The following is a 19,682-nucleotide window of genomic DNA, read 5'->3' on the forward strand; positions in this document are numbered from 1 at the left end:
CCTATTTGATAATCATTTCGTTTTTTGTTTTATATTTTTTAAAATTAATCTGATGAATATCAATTCTATTAATGTGTTGGTTTATTTTGTTATCTACTTTTTCCAAAATATAATATAAATAAAAAAAGAAAAATTAGTTTTTAAAAACTTATTTTCACCAAAAACTCAAATGTATTTAATTATAATAAAAATAGAAGAAATTACAATTGAGCAAGCATAAGTTTAAAAACATGAAATTAAAAACAAAACCGTTTATCAAATAAGCCACTTGTTCCGATTTAATTTTAATACTCTTAAACGTTTGATTATATTTCTATTCTTTGTTTACTTATACTTAACATTTCAACCATTAGTCATAATTCATAAGTAAGATAAGGTAGCACCCTCGGGTGTTGACACCCAAGATACAGGTTCGAGCTCTCATCACTTCAAAAGTAAAAAATAATTATAATAATAATAAATAAAAAGTAAAATAAGATAACAAAAAATCCAAAATGTCACATCAACATCGTGAAATTCTTTTTTTTTTTTCACATTGTGAAATTCATTTTCTATGAGTATAAATAATTTACAAACTTAAGAAGCTGGCGTCGAACCAAGAAATAGTTTCATCGGCAGGACGAAAATGTAATTTAACTTCAAGTATGTAGCATAAAAATGTAATTTAGCTTTATATTTATATTTAAAAGTTGATTAATTTAGGTTTTCTTTATTTGAAAAAATCCCATCAAAATTATCCACGCTGGCCCCATAATTTTCAAAAGGAGAAAATGCAACGACTCAAGGCCACAACTCTTAAGGATAGCGAAATGACAAAAGTACCCCTCCATTCCATTCCAAATTCGCACCCGCCCCTAATCCGGAACGATGAAAATCCGGTGCCTCGTACGCAAGGTGCCCTTATTCGTAATTTCACCCTCCTCCCTCCGAATATATATAAACTCGTTTATCGTTGCTTTTCCCAAAACGACCCCTTCCCCCCCCCCCCCCCTCTCTCTCTGTGATATATTCTTTGATTTTCTCTGAGCGATTTCAGTTATCGATGGACGATTCCAACGAACACAAGGGAAATTCCTCGCCGTCTTCTCTCAAGGAGATGCTCAAATCCTCTCTGTGTTTGTCTTGCTGCCTCCGTAAGCACCGGAACGGCCACCACCACCACCACCGGCGGATGTCGATATCCTCCGACGGCGATATGCCAAAGCCGCTCATGCGGTGTTCCTCCGCCAAGGATAAGTCCAGATCCAGTCCTGAGAACAAGGACAGGCGTCCGCATTTTATCTCCCGGCTCGGCCGCCATGGACGCCGTCACTCGGCGTCGGCTGATTTTCACTACGATGCGCACAGTTACTCGCTCAATTTTGACGAAGGATACGATGAAGGCCATGTCGATGATGAGTTTCCGCTTAGGAACTTCTCGTCTAGGTTACCGGCTTCTCCGCCGAAGACACCGCCGTCTTCCTCGTCAAATACGTCAAGGGAGATAACCACGGCGTACAGATAAATGGATTTGGAGGTGGTCTTTTCAAGGTTTAATTCGCGGCCTATCGTTTAATTTGCTCGATTAAAAAATTGTGGCCAACGGTACGGTGGTTATAACGACGTATACTGGAGCGGAAGCGATTAAATTCCAAAAGGTAGATTTCGTCGGACTTTCAATGGATAGATGTCTGAAAATGCCTTTTGCATAACTTTTTCTTCATGGATATATATATATATGCGCCTGTGTTTATGTAGCATTTTCGGATTTCGCAACAGAGTTTTCATACTGTTCTTGGTTAATATATATAATTAATTAAGTGGTTCTGGTTTGGAGATTCTTCTACCTATGGCAACAAATTTCCAAGTTAGGATTGCCATTTAAACAGCGTTCAATTATTTATTTTACAATTAATATAATAATGTTCATAAACTCTTCCCGATCTTACACTAGTTTGCTCTACTTTTAAAATTAAATCATGAACATAATATTCAAAGAAGGTCCGAGATGAAATTAGAAAACCAAAGCACAAACTAATGTGTGCATTTTCCGTATCAGCTTCCATACCTTTTTTTTTTTTTTTACAAATACAACAATGAACAACTATTGAAACTTGTTCACTTTAAATTATCAAATATTATTGTTTCAATAGTTATTTTGAATCACAATTAATAAAAATATCACATCAGAAATCTATTCTCTTCTGTAGATGATTAAGAATACATAAATTATTAAATAGATCATGTGATGTGTGTTTATTATTTCACATGTATATTCAATTATATGTTTTCACAATAATCTTTTTTAATGACAGCATGTTTTCACAATAATTGACTCTTTTTCGACAATAATAATTAATTTTTTTAATGATATCACTCAGATATTCTTAAAAATATTTAAGAATATTTATTTAAATTTCTCTGCAGCCAGCTTTTTTTTTTCTAAAAAATCAATAATTAATCAGAACGGTTACGATTGAGTTGGCCCATGTACGGGGTTGCAGGCACTATGCCATATATTGCGGGTCCTCTCTTTTATAAATAATTGCGAAGGAGTTTTGGATATTTCAATTTCTCGCTCCAATTGTTGAACTTGAAAATAATTGTAAATGATATAATTATTTTCATTTCTGATATACAATTTAGAAAAATAACGAGATTATATTTTTTTCACTTCTGCCGTAGGTTCGAAATTTCGTCATCGTGAGCATAATTTGAGAGAAAAAAAAGAAAACATTTCTCCTCCCCGGAGTGCAAATGGGCAGAGAAGCGCTTATACGATGCTTTAATTGGAGTATTTTTGTTTGTTAAAATTACTTATTTTAAAAACGGTAAATACACTTTAACATGTATTGTTCGAAGGGCAATATTGTCTTTTTCTCTTTCCTCAAATTTTATTTCATTCTTACAAATATATATATTTGATTAATGGTTAAATATGCTTTCATTATTCGATAAATTATACTGTTTGGAGGGGTTAAGAAAATGGTCTTAAACGTAGAGCAAAAATACCAATATAAATTAAAAATGCACATTTTATCTTATCATTTACGTAATTCCCTTAATTAAAATAATTTCGATCCATTTTTAATCATAAAAAAAACAAAATAATTTCAGTCAGTTTAGTAACCATCTTGTTTAACAAAAAAATCTGCCATTTCTTTTTTAAAACTATTCTTACTCTCTTAGGATTTCTTTAGTATTTTCAAATTTTCTAAAAACACAAATGAATTTTCCACTAGATTTAGAAAATAAATGGTACCTTTTAAAAAATTACAGTCTTGTTTGATAATCATTTCCTTTTTTTATCGTTTTGTTTTTAAAAATTAGACTTGTTTTTTACCAATTTCATTAATATTTTTTTAACCTCTTTTAAAAATACTTAGCCAAAATTAAAAACAAAACCAAGTTTTGAAAACTAACTCTTTTTTTTTCAAAACTTATCCTAGGTTTTAAAAATGTTTAAAAATTTATATAAGAAAACAAAAGAGGGTTAAAGTAATGTTTGTAAGCCAAAAATAAATTAAAATATAGGGACGTTGACTTTGAAACTTTTCAAAAATATAAGAACTTAAATAAAAGTTGAAAATATAAGAGACATTTGAAAAATTAGGACTAAAATGGCAGTTTAAACAAAAAAATGAACCTTGACTTCATGGATTTTCTTCTTTTATATTTTAGGTATTGGAGGTATTCAATGGAGTTATTAAAACAAAAGTTAACAAGGATACAGTGAAAATATTTGTAATTACTTGCAACATTTGCAACATATTTTTCGGAGAGAGTTAGGATTGAATAGTTTTTTAGGGAGCTCTCAGTAGGCTATCATAGTGCATTGTCTCTTGCAACCCAATTTCAGTCCTATTTTCTTAATATCCAATCTCTTTTGTCAAAGTGAAAAAATATGAAATATGTCGCCCTAAACTTAGTTCAACTGATTAGGTTTCATTGATTAAAATGTCATATGTTTAAACCCTCACCTATTATTGTACTCAGCAAAAAAAATTGTGGGATATCGTGTCAGCGTTCAGCACATATTGGACACTTTGTTATGTATAACGAATATGTGTAGCTCGGACTCGGGATCTAACCACAACATGTAGCTTCCAAGATGTTCACAATACAAAGAGTGTCACCAAGAAAGATGTAAAAAGGTACCGAAGCACTATCTTTGCAGCCCGTCAGTAAATTTTTTATGCTTTCTGCATGAATTGTCTTAATATTCACGCAATCACATGGTTCTACCTCAAAACCAAAATTAAAGGACGACGAGAGGAGTGATTTGTTTTATCTTGTAAACTTTATGGTATGTCCCTTAATCTTTTCGAGGTGAAATCCTTAACATGAACACCATTTATTTGAACAGATTAAATAAAAATCTAACACAAACACTTGTTAAGCACAACAACCACAAGTCAAAACTCGTGAACATCAAACAAATTGTTATTACGCACAAACTAGAGCATCCAAACTAATTATTTAGTTATTTGCTGGGAAAAAATGCACAAAGAAAGAAATAGAAACGAAAACTAACAACAAACTTTGAGAGTGAACGAACATCAACGAAATTTGTTTCTTTAGCATATAAAATACGTCACCAACAATATTGACATCAAAATTTGAATTCCAAATGTTTCGAACTGAAACAATGGTCAACCAAAAGTAAACCAGAGGTGAATAGGAAACAAAAATAAGAACATGGGATGGAATTTTCATTTTTCACAGAAGAAGAAATAACAAGATGAGGAAGGGAAAGAAATGGAACCTTGAGCTTGAGAATAATGAACACTCTTGCGCGAAAGAGATGAACGGGGCTCAACGCTCTGCCGAAGTTGTAGGATGTAAAAATGCATCGGTAGGAGTGTGTTCTGTCTCAGAAGGAAGCACCCGTGCGAACGGTGGTGTACGAAGTGGAAGCAAGGAATATTGAATGTGTATGTTAAGGCAGAGAGGGAGACAGTGAAGGATTAGCAACTTTGAGTTCCCCACAGTCACTGATATAAACAGTTTTGAGAGGTCTGTTCCAAATATTTCGAGCATTTTGAGCTCTTTCATCTCCCAAAAACTCAGCCAAATCGTTGAATTGCCTGATTCTCTCCGATGGTTTGTATGTTGGAGTTGAGGCTATGGCCGCCACAACATCTAATCCTGAAAACCCCCCTCAAGTATTTCACGCACAAATCCAACAACCCATTATTGCAACTTACAAGAGCTAGCTAGTGTATCAAAACAATTGTATTAGGGTTTGATGATTCTTGAGATTTATTCAAACTATCAAGGACAAAATTGAGAGCTGAAAGTTGAAACTAAGTTGATTCATCAAAATGAAACAAGGAATTTGTAATTTAATTTGGGCATTTGTGAGAGAGATGTTCGAAATTGTTGTACCTTCAAGCACCGCTCCGAAGACGATGTTCTTGCCATCGAGCTGGGGGCAGGGGCCGGGGCCGGTGGTGATCAAGAATTCCACATTGTGATAATTCGGATCCAGTTTGAATTCGTCTTCATCGTCGTTCTCCGAAAGGCACAGCGAAACCACGCCGCCTCTGGAGTGCGATAGCAAGAACGAATCCGACTTCACCGATTCGGTGTTTCTCGCCAACTGCAGCGGCGGCCGGACTTCTCCTCTGTCGCGGCGGCCCTGTCGCCCGGCGAGGAAGAATTGCCCGGGGAAGATTTTGTGGACCAAAGTCCCTTTGTAGGAGGAGCCGCAGGATCCGGTGCACATGGATTTGAAATTGGCGACAGTGACAGGGACGATGCGGCCGTAGAGGCCGAGAACGAGGCGGCCGAGGGGGATGGAATCGGAGCAGAGGTCGGCGGCGGTGGTGGAGGCGCCGTCATCGGCGTTGTCTCGGTTGGGGAGGAAGTTGGTAGGGCAAAGGCTGAAGTCCATGAAGACGCGGTCGGTGATGGTGGTGTCGGGCGGCGGGGAAGCCGGGGAGGGAGGGGGATCGACGGCGGTGGAGAGGGAGAGGGAGAGGGAGGTGGAGAGAAGGAGAAGGGAGCGGCGGGGGATGGCGTTGTTGGGGGAGGGGCGACGGTGGTGGTGCGGGGGAAAAAGCGCGGCCGCGGCGGCGGGAAGCAGAGCGTAGGCCATGGTCGGGAAATGAGCGAGGAAGAAACATGGTGAATTTGGATGAGAGAGAGAGAGAGAAAGCGGGGGAGGGAAGTGGAGATTGAAGGGAAGTGGAGGATTCGTGACCACAGACAACACAGTGGGCCCTCGCTCTAAAATACAATACTTTATTCTATCAAATTATACCTCAGTCGGTTTTTACACTTCTGACCTCATTAATCAATATCTAACCTCAAGAGAAGAAGTTATATTCCAGAGGGGAAAAAACAAAAACTAAATAACCTAAATAATTAGCTACTTATAACAAGGATTAGAAGTCGCTCCAGTAGTTCAATCTAAGTTGAGTCAAGTGCCAACCAAGTTAGGGTAGTGCATTAGGGAGTGCTGCATTAGGTATTAGAAAGGTACATAATTCAAAGAGCGTTTTTAGACTTGAAGAGTGGGAGAGGGAAGCATACGTAGGACAGTAACCAAGTACGAGCTGTGTTGTATGATTTCGACTCTAACATAACAATTACTATGATTTATGGTGAAATCAAAACGAAACATGAGTGCACAACATGCACAAAATGTAGCCATATGAAGATCCAACTTTTAGGGAGATATTGACCGGTATCCCTATGCATAAAAGTAAGTTATAAATCTTGTTGCTAATATTATATTTAGGAAAATACTTAGTTCCTACCTTGTCCTTACCACCATTAAATATTTGACAACTCAGTTACTTTTTTAAAATATTTTTTGTTTTTACATTTCTCTCTCAATTGTCATGGTGATAAGGACAAAATTGGAGCCAAATATTTTCCTTATATTTATATCAGGTTTCGAGGCCCCTTGATTCATATAATTAATTATCCAATAAAAAGTTGAATACATCTAGAAATCCAATATCTAACCCATTATGCAACTTTAAATACTTCAAATTATAGGTATATGACTCTGTCTAAGGTTTTTATTATAAAAAAATAAAAATATATATATATTAATATGGTTTTTCCATGTATTTTTTTTAACACAGTTTAAAAGCCAAATAAGATTTAAACCGTTAATTAAATAATAAAATGATATTTAAGATTTATAATTTCATGAGTTAGATTTCCTGAAAATTAGAGATTAGAAAAAAAAAAAAAAAACTCCCATAATAAAGTATTAAGATTAGCACCATTTCAAATGTTAGTTATCATTCTATTAAAAGAAATTAATGTTGTTATTAAGTTGAGATCTGGTTTCTTCTTCTATTTTATTTCCAAAAAAAAAAAAATAGAGATCTGATTCCAAAATTTTGAAAGATTAAAGATTAAATTACAAGTTTTAAAATATTGGAGGGCGAGTTGAAAATTAATATAAACTAGTTCTCTTTATGATTTTCTTATTCTTTTTATCATTTTTTTTCTTTGTTCTTCATGAAGATCATGAAGACAGCTTCAATTTCAATTCATTATCATTCCCGTCGCCAGATCATTTTTTAAACTGATCAGTAGAAGGGGAAAAAGAAAAAGGAAACAAACAATCATAAAGCAGATGCTGCCGAAAAGATAATTTGCAAGGCAGATTACTAAAATCAAGAACACAATCAGCAAAAACGAAGAAAACATGATGTGTATAGACACTATATATACACTAAAAAACGTAAGATTAAGTATCTGAATTAGCAACTGTTCTCCAAACACAGAGAAGACCATTTTTCAATCCCCACCATCTATTTGATGGCGAGTTTTACAAGACTCGAGACATGGATGGATCCAATATTTTTTTTTCAGATCATCACATAAAACTTAAAATTCACAATTATAATCTCACCTGGTTCCCAATTATTCAAAATCTAAGAGGAAAATTGTTGAAATATGAAAAGAAAGAAAGAAAGAAAAAAAGAAAAAAAGAAGACGAATCGTTTAAAATTGGATTCAATTCCTGACATACAGTAGAGCGTCGTCATCTTCGTCGCTCAAAACGGCACCAGGCTGAGTCGTCTTGCCGACGACCGGGGAAGAGGAGGGCGAAGAAGAAGCAGAGGCGACGAGCGCCAAGCAGCCTTCACTCCAGGAGCGGTGAATGGGATAGGAGACGGATTTGGATTTGGCGTGGGGACAGTGGGATTGACGGCGGGATTTGTGGAGGGCGCAGCCGCAGTTGCGGTGGTAGGGGCGGCGGTCGATCTCGAAGTCGCAGCCGGCGATGCAGCCCTCGTAGACTGCGCGGAGGAGACCGTCGGCGGCCATCGGAGGGGAGGGGGAAGGCGGAGGAGGGAGGAGCGGGGAAGCGCACCACCAGGGGACGGACGCCGCAGGTGTTCGAGAAAATGCCTGAGAGAGGCGGTGGTGGGCAACGGGGGCCGGGGGTGACGGAGCGGTATTTATAGGCGCCAAAGGGCAAAATGGGAAATGCCGCCTGGGCGAAATGGGAGGCGGGGTTTTTTCTGTGTTTGTGTTAGGCGAGAAAGAGAGGGAAAATTGGTTATCCAAAAATAAGTCAATTTTGCCCTCCTCTTATTCTATTTTATTTATTTATTTTCTTTTATGTTAAGGGTTTTGTGCAAGATTCGTGATATATTTATTATTTCTTTTTAAGTATTTTTTCCATTTTCTTTCGTTGGATGATCATACTTTTTTTAACTAGATTTAGAAGTTAAAAAACTTAAAGAAGATTTGAACATTAATATCTAGTTTGATAAGGATTTTTGTTTTGATTTTCCACTTTTAAAAACTATATATTTATTTGCTCACAATTTTATGTTTGGTTTTAGCTAAAAATTAAGAAGTAAATGTAATATTTTGTAAACGATTTTTTAGTTTTTATTTAAATTTACTTAGTATTTATCAATTGTTTTTAAAAAGTATAAAATAAAACAAACAAAAAATTGCTAATAAGCAAGCATAATTGTTCAAAAAACTAGATCCTTATGAAGTTCATTTTATCATTGTTTTCAAAATATAACTCAAAAGTTATATTCAAATTAACGTTTTTGTTTTTATTTTTTAGTTCAAATCTTCCTAGGAGTTTTCATTCGTAATTAATATATTATATTACCTAATTTTCTCTTTCATACCATAATGAGATAACTTATCAGATATAATATAGATCGATAATGTTACAATCATATTGATAAATACTAAGCTATGTAGTGTTAGATAATTATATTTTATATTTATTCTTTATATTCGTCCGCTCGATATAAAGTAAATATATATTCTCATTTCATTTTCAAATTGTATGGAGTATAACGAGAATGACTTATTCTACTTTGCAATTAGAAAAAAAAAATCTTAAAATTGTTTTATCACTTGTTTTTTTTTCTTAAGAATGAATAAACCACCACTCAATCCAAAACTTTAAAACAACATCAAGACCCAACAAGTGGAAATCATAATAAATGGGGAGGAAACGACTCAAATACCATCTTAAGAATGAATAAACCACCACTCAACCCAAAAGTTTAAGCTGATGGGTTGGGTAAATTTAATTCATTTATATGGATTCTAACATTTTTAAATAATAATAATTTGACATTTACTTTAAAACACGAAATTTCTATGATTGATGGACAAATTCCGTATGGATCGATAAATCTAGGCTTCCAACTTATAAAATTTAAATTTCTCTCATACTTTAAATGTATCGTATCATATATGCTTTAGGTTTTTTTTAATGAATATCATATATCTATTTCAAGTATATGAGAAACTCTCCTAATTAGATGAATATCTGGTTACGTTATTAGTGAAGTGTTTGATTGATATATCTATATTCGAAAAAGTGTAGTATGAAATTTACAAGGAAAAGAAAGAAAAGGAAAAGAAAGAAGAGTGAGAAACAAGACAACTCAATATGTCCTTGAGAGAGAGAGTCTCGAAATCACATTTTTCTTATTTCTTGTTAACAAACTCTTCTTACCAACCATACCTACACTCACATGTTACCTTCTAGAACCCACATTCCATTAATGCTCAATAGTTTGTTTTCTTGAGAATTGTATTTGTACAAGTAATTTTTCATGTGCAATTGTTTACCTTTTTTTTTTATTATTGTAATATACATTATTGTATTGTACTAATTTCAAATATAACTACTTTTTTGTTTGTAAAAAAAGTAAAATGAATTATTTTTTTTATTTTCCAATTTTAAATAAAATAATCATGAATTCGTGTTGTAATTATTAAATTTGAAATAAATATTGTAATAAATAATCATGTAGATTAAAAGAAGTGATATAATGAAAGCGAGCATAGCTCAACGGTAATTGACATATATCTCCAATCAAGAAGTTGTGAGTTTGATCTCCATCCGCACACGTTGTACTAATAAAAGGAAGTGATATAATAATTAATTATGAGATGGTATGGGAGTTATGAATAGACTAATTTTTATTAACATGATAGACAATAGCATGTTTTTTCTCATATGTACTCAAATTAATTGGGTAGATTGAGAATTAGATTAACAAAATTGAGATAGATATCTCAAAGGGCCGCATGATCACCATGTGACAATTTAGTCAAGAACACATTGTTCAGTTAGCAAGACTCAAAGAAGACATATTCTTGCTCACATTTAAAAATCGACCAAGCAAATGCATATCGTTATGAATTGACTTGTTGATTTAAGAAATATGAAAAATTGATTTCGAAAATAATAATTATTTTTTTAAAGGATAATTGAATTAGCCTCGAAACTCTAACCCAAAGCCTACCACATGATCCCTCTCACTTAGAATCACATGGCTTTGATAGGCAAGGACAAGCAAGATGGGTAGACAAAGACGCATCTAATTGACCTAGTAAAAGCTCAATTCGACACCGACTTGAAAACACGGATACCACTGACATATAATCTATTAAACACCAAACATATATGGAGCGCCAAAGTGGCAGGAGTACAACATTTCTCAAAGCACTCCTACAAAAGGTGTGGTTCACCCTTAAAAAATATATGCAATTTCTACACATTCTAACTAAATTCAGCTCAATACTAACTTGAACTAAGCGCTAACCTAAGAGTGTACATGGCCGAACACTAAACCGACGCAATATTCTGTTGGCAGGTCAACAACTCAACCGACCTTTCACCTCACCTCGTTCAGAATCCTGCATCAACAAAACTAACCATTATTTGTTGATTAAACCGACTAATTTTAATTAATTTTTATTTGAGTTTATTGATTTTTATTTTTATTATTATTTTTAAGTTTCACCCTAAGGTCAGTTCTTTGGGCAGTTGTAAACTGTAATTGGTCGGTTCATTTATGATAATTCACCGTTATGTGCGCACTAGCATTCGGCATGGGCTCCTCCACGGGTCTACATCTCGAACTCGTTTTGCGTCGGTGGCTATTAATTTTACTTTATTTATTTCTTTTTTCTTTTTCTTTTCTTTTTTGTTTATTTTCCCTCCGACGTCGTATTCAATATTCATATCCGTTGGTGACCTATAGGTATAATTTCTTTTTCTTTGGGAATATTAAGATTGTTTTACAAATTCAGTCACCAAAGTTAAAAGCATCGAGATAGAAAATTCAATCTTTACGTACTAAAAAAAACTACAAATTCAGTCTTTAATTAATTTTTTATGTTTTTATTTATTTATTCCGTAGATTTAAAATTTCGATTTTATGTTATTTTTATCATTGACATTGCTAATTAAATGTTGATGTAATATGTACGTGTCTTTTAAAACCAATTTATGCCTAACTTAAACGTTAAAGTACTTAAATATTCTTTAAATGTTGAAATTTAGAACGTCCACCCTCACATTTATTAAGGCATTTCTATTCATAATTTATAGGTTTAAATTCCAACTCTCTATCTTGTAATATTTTAAAATATATTTTGTTTTGTTATCAAATTTCAACGTTAGCGTCTAACAGTACTTTAAAGGTGAAGTTGAAACTTTTTATACTATGTTATATGAATTTAAAAAAAAAAAAGGTATAGTATGTATGTATAATAGGTATACAATATACTTAAATTGTCAAATAATATATTTTACAAAAAAAAAGTGTGTTAGAATTGTGGTTAATATAAAATATTTTCCATGTTATCGTAATCTTTAAAATCGTATATTTTCGACTAAAAGCAAGTATAGTTCAGTGGTAATTGACATATGCCTCACGACCTCATGGTTGGAGTTCGATCATCCACCCTCACATATTGTACTAAAAAAATTGTATATCTTCGAAAGCTTTGGGTGATTTTAGATGATCTCAAACTAGCGAAAAATAAGTGGTATACTTTAAATATATTTTTTAATTTTTTAAACATTGCGAGAAAAAGTTTGTTTCAATACTTTAGATACTTGTTTAAAATATTTAACAGAATATCTATATGATATGGTAATAATATATACTTTTTTTTTTTTAATTTTGGACCATGTGGAGTAAGATTCAAGTTGGAATAAGACCATTCTTTTTCTTGAAGGCTAAGTTGCTCGCACGTTAAGAGAAATGCCAAAGACCCAATGCAACATAGATCCAAAAATTATGCAAGTCAACCCACTATTAAATAGAATGTTATTATATTATTATTAATTCTTCAAAAAATTAACCAAATATTTTTTTTCCATAGTTAAAAATAAAAAGTATACCTATAATCAGATTTCAATTTTAATACTTATCTCGTTGTGATTATATATTTTTTACAAATATGAGAAATATAAAGACAAGTTTCCTAAAGAAGAAAGAAGAAATAATGGTTTCTTTTTTTTTTTCAAAAATAAATAGTTGTAAAAAATTTTATATCGAAAAACAAGAGTAATAGCATTGTTCAACCTAGTTGATATTTGATAATGTCATTTTTATTTTTGTTTATTAAATTTGTTTATTCATAATTTATTTTTAACTTTGAAAACTTTGATTGAGATATTGAAAAAGATTGCAAATTAAAAAAGGAAAAACGAATATATGAGGTTTTTTTTTAAGTGCAAAATATAAAAGTCATAATCAAATGGGCTCTTATTCATCACGTTTCACGAGTTGATGATTATATTAACTTGGAAAATAATTATTATTTTTTTACTTGGAAATATATGTTTTTTTATTTATTGATTAAATTATAGTACTTTTAAGGTTGGGTAACCATGATTGTCCATAGAAATATGGATAAAAAGACAATCAGGATGGATATTTTTAGGAAAAATTATAAAAGTAAAGACATTCCAAATAAATATTTAAATTAACAGATTAGCATTTCACACATGTTTAAATGGGTTAAAAATTAGTAATATTGATATTATGTTCATATATTAGTGATATTTTGTTGATAATTTTTTATATTTTCTCAATTTTTTTACTATTACAGAGTGTCGATTCACCTCTTACATTGATGTTGAACCTATAAATATGTGAAAATATCGATTGTTAACCAACAAAATTAATACCGTAGATAACTATGATAATATGTTATCTCGATGGAAAATAAAAACTATGATAATATGAATTATTAAGAAAGTTCATTATTTGAATATAAATGATTTAAATGATTTTTTTCCACGAAATTTCAATGATTTTAGTTCAACTCAAACTGCACTTTTTCTTGTTTGGAAAAAATATCTTAATGGATTATTACAGTACCTTTTTGTCCTTATTCCATTATTATTTTGATTCACTTAAAATTTTCTATAGGAAAAGAAAGAAATATATATATATATATATATACTTTATTATTTATTTATTTTTATTTCCTTTTGAAAATGGAAAAGAAATATTTTATGATTATGTATATATTGATTTTTTTATTACAACATATATTAAATTAATTTATCACTGTAGAGGTTTGTAATAAAAAAGTCAACGGAAACGGTCAAAAGTGTAATAAAGGCAACAGAAACCTTAATGCCCAATTAATGCTAAATTCTAAAACTTTTTGAAGGTCTAAAATTCAAATAATCCAGGATAACTTTTGTGATACTTCATTGCTCACGTAGGTGCAATACTTAAAAAGAAAACGAATTCAGCTCTTGTTTGATAATAACTTTATTTTCTATCTGCTGGCGATGGATGAGAATTTATGTGCAAAACATATGTATAAACACGTTAATATGTTGCTAAACTCAACACACTCAGATGCCTAAGTGTCTCTATCCTATTTATAAAGGAAACCTCTTAAGGATGGTTCGGATGGACTAACTCATATGAATTATGTCTGATCAATTTTGTCAGTCTGACGGCCTCAACATGGTCAAGTAGTGTGGTTTAACCAGCTTAGTGATTTCTTTGCTTCAATTGAACTTAACACAATATTATATTTATAACACTAACATTGTTAATCTTATTAAAATATACCATTGTTTTAGCCTGCATTAGAAAAACGACCAAACTAAGATTTTAAACTCTTACAAAATAATGAGAGAGTAGGGTCACAGAACAATGTTGTAGGGTCAGATGGTTGTCCCGTGAAATTAGTCAAGGTGCATGTAAGTTGGTTCGAAGACTCATGGATATTTAAAAAAGAGAGAGAGAGTTTAGTTGATCATTTATTTTATGGAATATATCAATAAATATTTAATTGTGTCATATTTCAGATTTCATTACCATAGTGTTGACTTCGTTAAAAAGATAAAGAAAAAAAGCTTGACCCAATATTAATGGTTTATTTAAGAAAAATATTCGGGTCGATAACATCTTCTATTTCTAATCCCAAAAATTGAGGCTTAGTATCGGAATTTTAAATTAAAACGACTTTCTCAAAAACAGTTTCAAAGTTATAGTAAGATTTTCAACACATAAAAATATGTTTCCAAAGATTCCTATTTTTCGTATTTAAAAAAAATCAAGATATTTTTAAAATATTTTAATATATTTTAATACTGGTGCTTTAGTTGTACTTCATTTTAATCCTTCTTGTATGTCTAAAATATTTATTTTCATTCCTATAACTTTTATTCATTTTAGTTTTTATATTTTTTTTAAGCGACCATCTTGATCCCTTATTTTCTATTTTCATCTAATTTATTTCGATCATAATTTTAACATAATACTTTCTCTCACAAATAATTAGAAACTCAGTTATAAAATCTATATTAAAGATTTTTATGGTGTAACACAAATTTTACGAATAGAAATTAAAATAGTTACTTTTTCTAAATGTAAGCCAAAATAGTGACCTTTAAAACTAAACCAATGAACCGCTTAGCTTAATAAGTTAATACAAAGCCTAATTTTATTTTTTAAAATAAAAGCGTTATTTTTATTTTGGGACCATTTTAAATACACGGTTTGGAAAAATAGCGGGGCTAATTGTCAAACAGAAGGGAAGACTAGAAAGGGATATTTTTCAAATAAAGAATACTAAATATTATAAATAAATGCAAAGGCATACGAGTCCGGCACTTTGCAGGCCCCAGAAACCGAAATTTCTTTTGCTCATTATATACCCAACGTTTCTCCTTCCACGAACTTGTCTCTCTTCCGCCATAACCATTTCTTCTGTTTCCAAATCTTGGCCTCTGCCTCCAATTTCTGCTGCTGTTGTCGGTGCCCATTTTCGTTCCGGTGGGAGATTGTATCGATCTCTGTAACAGGTCAGTCGGATCATTTCTTGCAAAGGACATTCTGATTTAAGTTCGTCGTTTTGTTACCATCGGTGCATTTGAAGTTTTTGTATGTTTATAGCATTTATTCTGGATTTTGAATGTTTATACGAATTCGATTGAATGATTGTGTTTTCGTTTTGTTTTGCTTCTGGCATTGATTTTTCTGATATGGGGTTTTCAGATCCGTTACAAATCTAATATGGGTCTATCGAGAATGAAGTTGTTCAGTCGATTTCGGATCTGGATTTTAGCTTGTTCTCTGGTTTTTCAACTCGGCCATGGATTTTACCTTCCTGGTAGCTATCCTCACAATTACATTGTCGGCGACTTGTTGTCTGTGAAGGTGAATTCTCTCACATCTATCGAGACCGAAATGCCCTTTGGCTATTACAGTTTACCGTTTTGTAAGCCTTCTGAGGGTGTTAAGGACAGTGCTGAAAACCTTGGTGAGCTCCTGATGGGAGATCGAATTGAGAATTCGCCTTATCAATTTAAGATGTTCACAAATCAGACGGATATCTTTTCGTGTGCTTCAGATCCATTGACGTCCGATCAGTTTAAGATCATGAAGGAGAGAATTGATGAAATGTATCAGGTCAATTTGATTCTTGACAATTTACCTGCGATCCGTTATACTCAGAAGGAAGGTTATGTCTTAAGGTGGACTGGTTATCCAGTTGGGGTTAAGGTTAAGGATGCCTACTATGTGTTTAACCATTTGAAATTCAAGGTCCTTGTTCACAAATACGAGGAGGCCAATATGGCACGAGTGATGGGGACTGGTGATGCTGCTGAGTTGATCCCGACAATTGGGAAAGAAGGATCGGACGTGCCTGGGTATATGGTTGTTGGGTTTGAGGTGGTACCTTGTAGCATTGTGCACAATGTTGATCAGGTGAAGAACTTGAACATGTACCAAAAGTATCCTAGCGCTATACAGTGCGATCCCACTACCGTGTCGATGCCTATCAAGGAAGGCCAGCCAATTGTTTTTACATATGAAGTTACGTTTGAAGAGAGTGATATCAAATGGCCATCAAGGTGGGATGCTTATCTTAAGATGGAGGGATCCAAAGTCCACTGGTTCTCAATCATGAATTCTATGATGGTGATAACTTTTCTTGCTGGTATTGTTTTTGTTATCTTCTTGAGGACTGTTAGGCGGGATCTGACCCGGTATGAGGAGCTTGACAAGGAGGCACAAGCTCAGATGAATGAAGAGTTATCTGGTTGGAAGCTCGTTGTTGGAGATGTTTTCAGGGCTCCTTCAAATGCTGCACTCTTATGTATTATGGTTGGCAATGGGGTTCAGATTCTTGGAATGGCAGTTGTGACCATATTATTTGCTGCCCTAGGATTCATGTCACCAGCATCTCGTGGGACCCTGATTACTGGTATGCTATTTTTCTATATGATTCTTGGCGTTGCAGCTGGTTATTTCGCTGTTCGTTTATGGAGGACGATCGGTTGTGGTGACAGCAAAGGTTGGATTTCTGTCTCATGGAAGGTCTCATGCTTCTTTCCTGGTATTGCATTTTTGATCTTAACCACTCTGAATTTCCTTTTATGGGGTAGTCACAGCACTGGAGCCATTCCATTTTCCCTTTTTGTTATTCTGCTCTTGCTTTGGTTCTGCATCTCGGTCCCGCTTACACTTGTTGGCGGTTACCTTGGGGCCAAAGCACCTCATATCGAGTACCCAGTCCGTACCAATCAAATTCCTCGGGAAATTCCTGCTCAAAAATATCCATCCTGGTTGTTAGTTCTTGGTGCTGGCACTCTTCCTTTTGGAACCCTATTCATTGAGCTGTTCTTCATCATGTCTAGTATCTGGATGGGCCGTGTCTACTATGTTTTCGGGTTTCTCTTCATCGTTATGATGCTTCTCGTGGTTGTTTGCGCTGAAGTTTCTTTGGTTCTTACCTACATGCATCTCTGTGTGGAGGATTGGAAATGGTGGTGGAAGTCCTTCTTTGCATCTGGTTCAGTTGCCATATACATCTTTTTGTATTCCGTTAACTATCTCATCTTTGATCTCAAGAGCTTGAGCGGCCCGATCTCTTCCACGCTCTACCTCGGGTACTCCTTTCTAATGGTGTTTGCGATCATGCTCGCAACTGGCACAATTGGGTTCCTTTCTTCATTCTGGTTTGTGCATTACTTATTCTCTTCAGTGAAGTTGGATTGATGGAGTTTCTTAGAAGCTGAACAAGAGATCAGTGGCAGTTTAGGGGGGGTGATCAAAGAATACAAATTGTATGGATTGTTTTATTATTACGATATGATATATTAGTTTTCGTCGATTCATTTCAACGAGACGACAACAATAATACCGTCCAGTTTTGATGTATTATTTTCTTTGTGTTTTTAAGGGAGATTGTTGCCTGGATTTTGATACAGACAGATTTCTGATTTGCATTCTGGCACATTAGGCTCTCATACTTTAGATGTTTTAATGGTAGTTTGTAACACATTTATGTGGAATTTTAGTATGTACTTTTAATTGCTGAGATCTATCTGTATCTGTATGCTTTAGAATGCCAAAAAAAAAAGAAAGGGTACAATTTCTTCTGCTCTCATGTTTTTGATAGATATCTTGGTCTGTTACACTTGCAGTATATTTTCTGGTGGGGGATCTTCCACCTCCAAAAAGTATATGCCTTTTTTTTTATATAATCAAATAACTGATTTTCATAAAAACAAACTCGTGGGGAACAGTATTTGAAAATTTAGGTAAGGTTACTGTTTCTTGATTTCTATTTTGTTCATACCTAATTTTTTTTTTTAAATAGTTCATATTTCTCTCATTTTTCAATTATTACTAAATACAATTGTATTTTTATTTATTATTAAAAAATAGATAACAATAAGTCTAAACGTTATCAATTGGACTCTTAGTTGCGACTTTATTCTTGAATTTTGAAAGTAAAACATTCAAAATAGTTTGAATTAGGTTGTTGAATATTGTGCATTACTTATTTATTCTTATGGTTAATGATAATAGTATTAACAAAATGTTGACACCAAAGTTTAACAATGTTTCAACATTGGTTCCCAAAAACAAACGATGTTTCAACATTTCATTAATCATTAATGATGTTGACAGCAACCGTTATATTTAGAACTTCTTTTAGTTGAGAATAGCTACCTATAATATGACAATTTCAATAAAATTTATAATTTAAAATTAATTTCAAACGTATATTTTTTTATGAAAAAGTTAATCTATGGATGGATAGTTTCTTTCCTCATATGTGTGTTCGATGAGATTGAAAATCTCAATTTTATTTTAATTTAATAATTATGAGATGTGAGTATCGCATTATCAATTGTTGCGAGGATAATAAGTGTCTTATCCATTGAGCTATATTCGAAATACTAACGTCTCGACTCTTGATCTTGCCCACCTGTTAATTTAGAAAATAAAATTGATTTAGTTATTGCACTCTAAAAATTTAGAATGAAGTCTTAACATTAAAATTATCGTAAAACTTTCACAAAGAGGCAACTTAGGCATAAAATGAATAAAGTCAATTACATTAAAACTCAAGTGAATGAAGCAAAAGATTAATTCAATTATAGTTTAATTTGTTTATTACTAATGTCAATCTATAAGAGTACGAACAAAATTTGGTACATGCTCAAAGGTTGAAATCTTCACCCACAATTGCTATATTGCATTTAAAAATATATATATACTGAAAGTCTATTATATTATAGCTAAATCATGACATGAACAATAACTAAACACTGACTAATCAAGTCCCATCTTCTACTACCATTGAAAATGTTGCAACTATTTATTAAATTTTTTTTTTTAATTTACATTTCTCTTCTGCATTTCAAAAATTTAAATTTGATATGAACATTCATGGTTAGTACTGAGTATTTAAATCTATGCATAGACTAAATTATACACTACTTCCTTCCCAACCATATGACAGCAATCTTCTCACTGACCATCATCCACCGCTAAGACAATTATGTTTTTTTTTCTTAAATAAAAAAAATTCACTTCTCTCTCCTACCTGTCAATAATATATAATTTCTCTCTCCTACCTATCAATAATATATAATTCCAGACATTGTAAAGATAAAAAAT

General features: G+C 32.9%; 4 protein-coding genes across 6 annotated transcripts; 2 read left to right on the top strand and 2 right to left on the bottom strand.

Annotated features, from left to right (window-relative positions):
• Positions 1–989: 989 nt before the first annotated feature.
• Positions 990–2,833, top strand: LOC148209939 (uncharacterized). 2 transcript variants are annotated; one of them, XR_015793043.1, is made up of 2 exons: positions 990–1,637; positions 2,665–2,833. XR_015793043.1 is itself a non-coding variant. In XM_088128069.1 (1 exon), the coding sequence occupies exon 1, from the start codon at positions 1,043–1,045 to the stop codon at positions 1,502–1,504; it is 462 nt and encodes a 153-aa protein (XP_087984195.1). In that variant the 5' UTR covers positions 990–1,042; the 3' UTR covers positions 1,505–1,817. The 2 variants fall into 2 exon arrangements, 1 of the variants encoding a protein (XP_087984195.1); XM_088128069.1 differs by lacking the exon at positions 2,665–2,833 and having other exon boundaries at positions 990–1,817.
• Positions 2,834–4,528: 1,695 nt separating this feature from the next.
• Positions 4,529–6,183, bottom strand: LOC111012955 (Cyclophilin-like peptidyl-prolyl cis-trans isomerase family protein). 2 transcript variants are annotated; one of them, XM_022287269.2, is made up of 2 exons: positions 5,368–6,167; positions 4,529–5,127 (listed from the first exon to the last, which is right to left on the bottom strand). In XM_022287269.2, the coding sequence occupies exons 1-2, from the start codon at positions 6,077–6,079 to the stop codon at positions 4,919–4,921; spliced, it is 921 nt and encodes a 306-aa protein (XP_022142961.2). In that variant the 5' UTR covers positions 6,080–6,167; the 3' UTR covers positions 4,529–4,918. The 2 variants fall into 2 exon arrangements, with proteins under 2 accessions (XP_022142961.2, XP_087983229.1); XM_088127103.1 differs by having other exon boundaries at positions 4,985–5,195; positions 5,368–6,183.
• Positions 6,184–7,672: 1,489 nt separating this feature from the next.
• LOC148209940 (uncharacterized) lies at positions 7,673–8,399 on the bottom strand. Its single transcript, XM_088127995.1, has one exon. It carries the CDS (start codon positions 8,275–8,277, stop codon positions 7,963–7,965), a length of 315 nt encoding a protein of 104 aa, XP_087984121.1. The 5' UTR covers positions 8,278–8,399; the 3' UTR covers positions 7,673–7,962.
• A 6,961-nt stretch (positions 8,400–15,360) lies between these two features.
• LOC111013071 (Endomembrane protein 70 protein family) lies at positions 15,361–18,090 on the top strand. The gene is made up of 2 exons (XM_022287438.2): positions 15,361–15,568; positions 15,762–18,090. Exon 2 carries the CDS (start codon positions 15,780–15,782, stop codon positions 17,766–17,768), a length of 1,989 nt encoding a protein of 662 aa, XP_022143130.1. The 5' UTR covers positions 15,361–15,568; positions 15,762–15,779; the 3' UTR covers positions 17,769–18,090.
• Positions 18,091–19,682: the final 1,592 nt, after the last annotated feature.

The sequence above is a fragment of the Momordica charantia genome (genome assembly GCF_013281855.1).
Source record: "Momordica charantia cultivar OHB3-1 chromosome 8 unlocalized genomic scaffold, Mcharantia_2.0 BLBB01000008.1, whole genome shotgun sequence".
Classification (NCBI taxonomy): domain Eukaryota; kingdom Viridiplantae; phylum Streptophyta; class Magnoliopsida; order Cucurbitales; family Cucurbitaceae; genus Momordica; species Momordica charantia.

Excerpts from the sequence above, each read along its gene's own strand:
- LOC111013071 (XM_022287438.2), top strand. The coding sequence starts at position 15,780 with ATGGGTCTATCGAGAATGAAGTTGTTCAGTCGATTTCGGATCTGGATT.
- LOC148209940 (XM_088127995.1), bottom strand. The coding sequence starts at position 8,277 with ATGGCCGCCGACGGTCTCCTCCGCGCAGTCTACGAGGGCTGCATCGCC.
- LOC148209939 (XM_088128069.1), top strand. The coding sequence starts at position 1,043 with ATGGACGATTCCAACGAACACAAGGGAAATTCCTCGCCGTCTTCTCTC.
- LOC111012955 (XM_022287269.2), bottom strand. The coding sequence starts at position 6,079 with ATGGCCTACGCTCTGCTTCCCGCCGCCGCGGCCGCGCTTTTTCCCCCG. Across the intron at positions 5,128-5,367 it reads CTTCGGAGCGGTGCTTGAAG|GATTAGATGTTGTGGCGGCC; the intron begins GTACAACAATTT and ends GGGGGTTTTCAG.